This window comes from Portunus trituberculatus, chromosome 39 (genome assembly GCF_017591435.1).
Source record: "Portunus trituberculatus isolate SZX2019 chromosome 39, ASM1759143v1, whole genome shotgun sequence".
Taxonomy (NCBI): domain Eukaryota; kingdom Metazoa; phylum Arthropoda; class Malacostraca; order Decapoda; family Portunidae; genus Portunus; species Portunus trituberculatus.
In genome coordinates, this window is record NC_059293.1 from 8,581,004 (window position 1) to 8,591,003 (window position 10,000).

At 37.3% G+C, this 10,000-nt stretch overlaps 1 protein-coding gene across 1 annotated transcript in view; it reads left to right on the forward strand.

Annotated features, from left to right (window-relative positions):
• The window catches only part of LOC123515687 (ras-related protein Rap-2a-like), an 87,281-nt gene that overhangs the window by 26,399 nt on the left and 50,882 nt on the right, over positions 1-10,000 (forward strand). The window contains 1 exon segment of the mRNA XM_045274513.1: positions 9,542-9,728. Coding sequence (XP_045130448.1) covers positions 9,687-9,728 — 42 coding nt within the window. The 5' untranslated portion in view covers positions 9,542-9,686.

A 10,000-nucleotide genomic window follows, 5' to 3' on the forward strand; every position in this document is an offset into this window, starting at 1 on the left:
GAAATAATGATTCGGGGTAATTTTTTAATCTAAGTTTAAATTGCAGTGGTGAAAAGTCAAGTCAAGAGGAAGAGGAAGAGAGTTTTAGAAGGAATGAGGGAAATTGGCCTGCTGGAAATGGTTGGGTTCGTTAATATATCCATGAAATGTGTGCGAGACTCTGCAGATAAAAAAAAAAAAAATCATACCTGCTTTTGAAAGAATTCGTTGTATTCGTCCACCTGGATATTGAAATGTCGAGAAAAATACAACTATGCCGTGAGGAAAGTTTCGCTAATTACATAAAAATAATTGATAAGTATATGCAGCAAAATATTAACTGGAGAAGATGGAGTTGCCCTTCTGAACCCGAAAAATAAAGCAAGAGGAAAGAGGTAATGGAAAATAGTATGTAGCGAGGAAGGTTTTGCTAATTATAGAAATATTTGTGAAAAGAAATTCTTAAAAGAGGAAATGAAGCCGTTCTTTTGGAGGAAACTATAAAAAAAGTAAGAAGAAGAAGAAGAAGAAGAAGAAGAAGAAGAAGAAGAAGAAGAAGAAGAAGAAGAAGAAGAAGAAGAAGAAGAAAAATAATAATAATAATAATAATGATAATAATAATAATAATAATAATAATAATAATAATAATAATAATAATAATAATAATAATAATAATAATAATAATAATAATAATAAGAAAAAGAAGAAGGAAAGTGATAATGGTTTTAACAATGATGGTGATGAAAAACAAGAAAGGAAAAAGCGAAAAAGATGTTCAATATACCTGCATCACTGTGGCACACTGGGGCGCACACACACACACACACACGGAGTAAAGTAGTACATATAAAATGGACTATACATACACGTCACTTCGGATGATTGAAAAAGAGAGACACAGAGAGACAGGATGAAAAAAAAAAAAGAAGACTACGGAAAATGACTCGTTCCATTAAATGTGAGGCGAGCTAAAAAAAAAAAAAAAAAAATAAAGGTTTGTAAAAAAAAAAAAAAAAGAAATCGTATTGAAGTAATATCTCAGTCTCCCCTCAGATGGATCGCCCAACAAACATGGAAACGCTTACCAATATATTGAAGGGAGAGAGAGAGAGAGAGAGAGAGAGAGAGAGAGAGAGAGAGAGAGAGAGAGAGAGAGAGAGAGAGAGAGAGAGAGAGAAGACGGCGAGTGAACAAATTAAACAAACGTTGGCTACAGCGAACGTTTGTATATAGCATGTGGATGAGAAAGTCGACTGCAACAACCTCGCTTTTTATTCCTGTATTTGTGTGCATTTACGTGTATTTATCCTCTTTTAATTACGCGACGACTATTTACGGTTGGAATGAACAGGATCTCACTTTAGTAAAAATATCGAGTGTTATTTTACATTACACAACGTTCTGCTTCCGAAGTGTGCGAGAATAGAACAGTTGAGAGAGAGAGAGAGAGAGAGAGAGAGAGAGAGAGAGAGAGAGAGAGAGAGAGAGAGAGAGAGATTTAGGATACACACTAAAATAAAGAGAGATTAATGATAAGCTTTAGACTGGATGGTTTAATTATATGACCTTTTGTAAATGTCAATTGTCACTCATTCTTCCGTATTATGTTTTCTTTAAATGCCAAATGATACTTGCTAAAAGTTACATAACAAATCTTCAGTAATCGTCAACTATTTCTTCTCATTCATTCGGGCTGTTTATTTTAATGCAAGATGGAAGTTAACCAAGAAATAAATAATAAAATACTTTAATAATTACTGAAGATTTCATTCAACCGTGATAATGTTTCTTAATATACAAAAGTGATAATGGCAAAGAGGTACGTAGAAAAAAGATAGTTACTTTTTCTGTTGCATGATTTATGATATCCCAGAGTTGTACCAAAAACATGAAGCAATTAACTAGTTAAATGGTCTCTGGTTTACTGACAACTGCAGGATATAAAAATAACATAAACATGAGGGAGTGCAATGAACCGTTGAAAATTCTCCCTCCCAACACCTATACCATCACATTTACATTTAGGCGAAATTTAAGGATGTCTAATAATAATGATAAAAATAAAGAAATACGAGAGTACTTTTAAAATGCAATTAAAAATACAATCTGCGAGCCAGTTACCCTGACATGCAAGTCCTAGGCCCTGAACAAAGCAAAACGTCAAAGCGCCAGCCGGACATTGCTTGTAGTTTGCAGACGAAATCAGGGGCTACCTTTGAGCCACCAAGAGACACGAGGCCGGTATTACTGCACGCGACCTCTTCAATGCCAGGACAGAAATATTGAATACAAGATGAAATATGTTCAAATTAAAGCTATTTCAGTTATTTGAGAATGTAAGGATATATTCTGGATATCTAAGACAATTATTATTCTGGCCAATGTTCGAGGGTAAGAATGATTCACTTGGGATGGGTAACGGTTCCCATACGATACCAAAAAATGCTACTTTATATGAAAATGGAAATGTCAAAAAAAGAAGAAGAAGAAGAAGAAGAAGAAGAAGAAGAAGAAGAAGAAGAAGAAGAAGAAGAAGAAGAAGAAGAAGAAGAAGAAGAAGAAGAAGAAGAAGAAGAAGAAGAAGAAGAAGAAGAAGAAGAAGAAGAAGAAGAAGAAGAGGAGGAGGAGGAGGGGGAAGAAGATTACCCGTATAACCCATTTTCAAAAAGGGGACAAACTTTCCTACGACTTTACTTTATTACTTTATAAAAATCAGATACAAATTTTGTCGCTTCTCTATTCTGAAGTGATTTTTAATTTCTGACACTTGAAGGAAAGAGGATCAAAAAAATATTTCAATCACCTTGCCTTGAAAATCACTAGTAAAGGTGGTAGATTGAAAGGATCAGTTCAACTACCATTACCACTACCATCATCAGTGACTTGTTCTTAATGTCATTTTATTAATTTTTGTATCATTTCTTTTTTACACTCATTTCACTCCTACTCATTCCAAACCACTATAACCAAAAGTCTATTAACATATCCAAGCCTTTCTCCTCGTTGTCTTCTCTTCCCTCAGTCACCAACACACTGACACACCTTCCCCGCCCTCATACTTCCCTCACACACCGACACACACCTCCACGCCCTCACATACTCACACACACTTCACCCATTCCACATCGCCTCACCACACACACTTCCCTGCCCTTACACACCAACATACACCTCCCCCACCTTTCACACAACCACACACATCTTCCAATCCTCAGCCTTCCCACCAAACACACCTCTCCATCCTCACACACACAGACACATCTCCCTTACTTTCACTCCTCTCCCCAAACACTACTCCTACCTTCACATATCTACACCTACCCATCCACACACACACACACACACACACACACACACACACACACACAGCTACCTTCCCATACCTTACACACCCACACAGTCACCTCTCTCGCTCTCACACACCCCACACACCCACTCCCTTTGTCAGTAACCTCCATTGTAGCATGAATATGAAGGACATCAACATTTTGCCTGAGTAACTAATTTAATGAAGACACGAATGGTTGAAATATCTCAATTCTTTTCCTTATTTTCACTCGCCCTCTGGAGCTGTCACATGCACACACAACACACATACACACGCACACATGCACAGATACACACAAATAACACACCTCACTCACTCTCTCTCCATTCACAAACTTCTCTTCTACAGTACCTCACCCATTAGATCCCTCGCTTGCTCACTACCCTCACCCCTTTTCTTCCCCATTAGCCTCCCTCAACCCATTCCCTGCCTTCTCTCTTCTAACACGCCGCCTCCTCACTAGACTCAGGTTTCCTTCCTCCCAGCAAGGCAGCTCCTCTTCCTTCTAATGAGCCAAGTTCATAGATGTAATGCAGTCAAGGAGCAGGCAATGGGGAGATTAATACTGACTGTCCTCATATTGGTTGACAGAGTTAGTGCATGTGTTGTTACAATTTTTTTTTAACGTCCTTTTTGTTATTATTGGTATTATTATTATTATTATTATTATTATTATTATTATTATTATTATTATTATTATTATTATCATCATCATCATTATTATTATTTCTTATGTTTCAATAAAAAAACAAATATGGTTACTTGCTACACACCTGTCCTCATATATATTGAAAAATGAGTCTTTGTCTGGGTATGATCATGTACGATTACTATTAGTGCAACTACTACTTTTACCACCAGCTCTACTACTACTACTACTACTACTACTACTACTACTACCACTGTTGTTACTACTACTACTACTACTACTACTACTACTACTACTACTACTACTACTACAACCACTGTTACTATACTACTAGTTTCAAAATTATTTCTTTCTTGATTTTGTTCTTCTACGTTCTAATTCTTAATTCTTTTAATCATTACAATCAATTTCCTCTTCTCCTCCCTACTGCTCCTCCTCCTCCTCCTCCTGTCTTCCTCCTCACATCTTCCTTATTTACCACTTTACACCACCTCCACCACCTCCTTTTCTCCTCTACAACCACGACCATAACTTCCTCTTCCTCTTCCTTTTCCTTCTTGTCAATCACCATCACTACCTAGACGTCCACCTCTCCTCAACCTGCACCACCACTTTATCATTATATTTCACCACTAGAGCAGCAAAAAAGTTTCCGTATCAGCAGACATTCTCGGACGATGATCAAAATTCCCTTACACCTGATAATAAACAACTCAAGCCTTACGCTTCACTCGAATTCTTGCTCGACCAATCTCGAAGCTTCATTTCCCGTGGCAGAGGTAAAAAAAAGAAATAAGAAACAGGAGCAGTAAACATGTCAGAGAGAGAGAGAGAGAGAGAGAGAGAGAGAGAGAGAGAGAGAGAGAGAGAGAGAGAGAGTACCTTGTTTCATAACGATTAAATAACACGAATAGATGAGAAATCCGCTACAACTCTCCGGTAAAACAGATACGCCCACATTTGCTATCTCAGAGACGAAGGATATTATAAACGTACATACTATTATCACGTGTGGGAGGAGAACGGTAACAAAGAGTAAGAATTTTTGAAGGTAAGAGGAAGTGGAAGCGATTAAACTTATTGTTATGAAAGAAGAAACATTTATGGCTGGAAACAAGGTACGGATATAAGATGGATAAGCCAGAGAGAGCTATGTAACATGTGCTAGATGGATTAGAGTGGGTGTGCTGTGGGCGTGCATGGCTGTGGGCGGTTAAAGAGAGAAGGGGACATGGACGGGACACAAATCGGACCACAGACAGGCAGATTGATAGAGGGAAGTGTTGTTGATGTGGACAGATGATGGCGGGAGTGGGTGGTGGTGGTGGTGGTACCGGAAGGCAATCTAAAGTGGAAAGAGAGTGAGTGTGGTTGGTTGTATACTTATAGAAGGGACGTGAGGGTTGGTTAAATAGTTTTGAATAGCTTAGACTCTCGTGAGAACTGTTAGAACTGTTTTCAAAGATCAAAGGAAAGGAAACCAAAGGAAAAAAAAAAGCCAGTATGTGTATAGATAAAATGGATAGGGAAACATTGGAATAGTTATACAGAAAGAGCTCCATTTCCATACAGATTAATACGTTCCAAAACACACACACACACACACACACACACACACACACACACACACACACACACACACACACACACACACACACACACACACACACACACATTGTCTTCTCTCCTTTAACATATTTGTCTTTTACAAGAATGACGAGTCACGAGACAGACACTACAGAGAGAGAGAGAGAGAGAGAGAGAGAGAGAGAGAGAGAGAGAGAGAGAGAGAGAGAGAGAGAGAGAGAGAGAGAGAGAGAGAGAGAAAACACGAAACATAATAGGGATAACACAGAATAACAAATCAGTGTGTACGTGTTCCTTATAATTGGTAATATTGTTTTCTGAGGCGAACATTGGCAGTGACAAGAACAGAGCCCAACCTCCCTTGAATCACACCGGGTCTAACTGATCTCGTTTTTACTCGCAGGCGAAGATAATGAAAAAAATAAAGTTTGGTAATAATGAACAAGGGTGCATAGTTGTCGCTGGTAGTTTTTTGGGATATCACCTGAGCATAAAATCGAATAAAAACGAATATATGGACTAATGAAATGTTTTGCGTGAAAATTTTTTATTCATCAGGAAAACCAGATAAGGGAGAAAAAAAAGTGTATACATAAAAAAAAGCGTCCTGAGAGAGAGAGAGAGAGAGAGAGAGAGAGAGAGAGAGAGAGAGAGAGAGAGAGAGAGAGAGAGAGAGAGAGAGAGAGAGAGAAACCTCGAAATCCATTAGTTAGTCAATTTCCGAATTCTGCTATTGACATTTAACCTTTCTAGACTACATCAACACTTCGGACAACTTTACACACATCAACCAACATCAACATCGTTACATGTACGAACAAACAGACACCATGCAAATATTACGCCATACCTGTAATCGCATTGAATCTGTGGGCTTAAGTGGAAGTTTATGAGGCGAGAGGAAATTATTTCCATGTCAGGGCAAAGACCTGTTTGTCCAGTGTCCTCTTCTCTCCCTGGCGGTAGTTCAGTGCTCTCCTCGCCCCACACATGCACGGAATAACACGGATTAATTCTCTCATCTCCGCGGATAAAGAGAATTTGGTTTTTGGAGTGTTTGAAGGCTGCATAAATATTCTTGCACTGCCCCAGTTATTGCTGTTACATATTCAAATTTATTGCGTCCAGATTAATTAATTCTAACTGCAAGTATCATGGAAGTTATATTTTCATAGGTGTTAAAATATCCCATGATTATAATTATTTGACTGTGTTGGTTTCTCGGAGTTCAAAGAAGGAAAAATGGATTTATTCTGTACCTGACAAAGAACGACATTTGTTTTCAGGTGTTAGAAGGTCCTTGGGAAATACCAGGGTGTCTATAACTATTTACATATTTCAGTCATGAAACAAATTTGATTACGTAATTCTAAGTGGAGAACAAACAAAAAAAGTAAAGCTACACGACTTTTTGAAATTGCTACATCTTTCATTTTCAGGTCATTCATCTTCGCCTGCAAGAGTTTTAAAACTTGAGGAGAGGAAATTCCCTCGCAGAAATGGTGAATTAAAGGAAACGTGACTTTTGAAATGAGAGACAAAGAAACGAAAAAGAGAAAAAGGATGTATTGTGTGTAATTAAGACAGGGAAACGCGCGATGACAGACACGAGAAAACACATTTAGTCTGAAATTGTGTCACCATGGAAGCATGGAAGCAATTAGAGAGAGAGAGAGAGAGAGAGAGAGAGAGAGAGAGAGAGAGAGAGAGAGAGAGAGAGAGAGAGAGAGAGAGAGAGAGAGAGAGAGAGAGAGAGAGAGAGAGAGAGAGAGAGAGAGAGAGAGAGAGAGAGAGAGAGAGAGAGAGAGAGAGAGAGAGAGAGAGAGAGTGAAGCTAAGACCTATACACAGATCATGTGGACCTATACACAAAAAAAAAAAATATATATATATATATATATATATATATATATATATATATATATATATATATATATATATATATATATATATATATATATATATATATATATATATATATATATATATAACTCACTTCATTTATATACATGGTGAGAATAACTCTTAAGATGCCCAAATCTAAAATTTGAAGGTGACGTGATGTCGCTGAAGGGTGACATATATTGAAACTACCGTAGAAAATCAAATGAATGCGAAATACTAAGTCAGACTGCTTGTGGCGGTGCTTCCAGTGGGTGCAAGAGTAAACAGTGTAAAATGAACACGTGGTGCCGTAGGACATAGCAATTCTAGCAGCCTAAGTCGAGCCTGGGGAAGCTGAGAGGTTAAAGGTGCAAACTGACGTGACCTCAGAAGTGTGTTTGTGTCGATGAAGTGTTTGTGTAGCGTGAGGGAAATGCGAGACTAAGAATTATTGTATGTATGTTAATCAACTTTCCTGACTTCACTAAATCAATTTACTACTGTGGATATATAACTAGGATATATTAGTTTGGCTGTCTTAATCAAAGTTAGCAATTTTGCAATATTAATGAACTACAAAGAATCTCAAAGAAAGAATCAATTGAGGTAACTTAAAAAATCCGGTGAACTACAAAGGGTACGAAGTAAAAATTATCATAAAAACAAACTCTTGGCAAAAAAAATACGAGGCTCATCAACTTCATAAACCAATACATAGTCAATAAACTACAAACAATCCGAATAAAACAAAAAAGAAAAAAAAACAAAGAACAAAACACTGGCAGGCTTCTAATATTCCTGCTGTTGTTTTCTACTGGAGTTCTTTTTACACTTCTCCATCCAGCTCATGGGGTGAAGAACTCAGTAACTAATGCTTGTTCTTAACCCATTTACTGCTGTGTTCGTCTTTTGGCATCTCTGACTTATAAAAAATCTAGTTTACACGGGCAGAGTTAGACTGAAGTGGAAATAAAAGATTAAATTTGCATCCTCTAAGCCACAGGAACAATGCAAATGATTTAGTACGTATAAGAAAGTGTATGAAAATTTGTAAGGGATTGTGGGGAAATGGCGAGCAGTAAAAGGGTCAATTCATGCTAAGTCTTAACCTGCTATATTAAAGTACCTCCATTATTCAGTGTTGTTCGGGTGTTCTTATTACTCTTACTACAGAAAATGTTTGTTGTTTGTCTTTAGCAATAGCCAAATAATCCCAAGACTATTTATTTGATTGTAGTTTTCTTCTTATACTATGCAAAATTGTCTCTTATTATTTTGGTATAGAAGATGTGTTATTTGTTTATACTATGATCTAAATCATTCCACACTGTTCACTGGATCTTTATTTTCTTGTATATACTATGCAATATTGTGTGTTATTTCCATATACGAAGTTCAAGATTGATTTGAGCAGGCCTTTTATTTGATCTTTTTTGTGTTATGTAGTGCTCGTTCTTCAAGTAATCTGAACTCTTAATATTCTATGCTAAAATATATAATACTTCTCTTTGCATAGCTCAAATATAAGAAGGCTCGTTTCATTTGATGTTTATTATGTATTGCTTGTTTCTTATTCGATCTTTACCTTTGCAGTGTGCTTAGTACTTTTTGCAAATCTTGAAATCTTACGCCCGCTCTTACATATCCACTTTTAACTTTAAATGCCAAAGATTTCAATATTTCTACTCATAGTCATTCTTAAGTCTTACTCTATTCCCTGAAATCTTACCCTCTCTTACATCTTATATGCTTTTACTTTCTATATGTTTCTATAAGTAACAAAAAATGTTACCTTTCATCTATACTTTGCTAGAACCATATCAAATTCTTTTTTGTAACCACTTTGAAATCTTACACTTCATAATCTACTAGGTAATAATATTTAACACTTCTCTATATGTATTTTGTTACCTTACTCTTCACTATAGTATCAATAATTGTCCTTATTACTTCCTTATATGCATTTTGAAACCTTACCATCCATTTTACTATCCAAATATATCCGTTACAATTACTTCACTACATATCTAAAATGCCTCTATTAGGACTCACACGCTAGAAACTTTGAACCAGGGCTAGCAACCACCTCTCCTCCTCCCATCCCCATCCTGGCAGGTGAGGGGCGGGGACAGGTTGTGGTGGGCGGCCCTGGAATCCTTCACCTTCTCTCCCTACCCCATGACGGCTGGTGGACTTCCTGGGGCCTAATAAGTGAGTCCCGTCTGGCCCGTCACGCAGCCCCCTCCCCCCTCAGACAGCCATGTATCCGGAGGGGACGTGCTGGCAGTGGGTTCGCGGCCAGGTAAAAAAAAATACTTCATCTTCCTTTGTTCCCGCTTACATTGACTGTTGCTGCCTGGCGCTACTCGTATTACCGCGGTTAAAAGGTGTTTGGTTCATTTTAGTTTGGTTATCTCTTGTGTTTCTGGTTTCATGATGTTTAGTGTTTTTACAGTGATAATGAATAGGAATGGTTTTTATTCTTATTCTTTATCCTTGTTCCTTGTTTTAATCTTTCATTTTGTTGCTTGAATGATGAAAGTATTGATTTTTTGTTTCTCTTTTGTGTTTTCC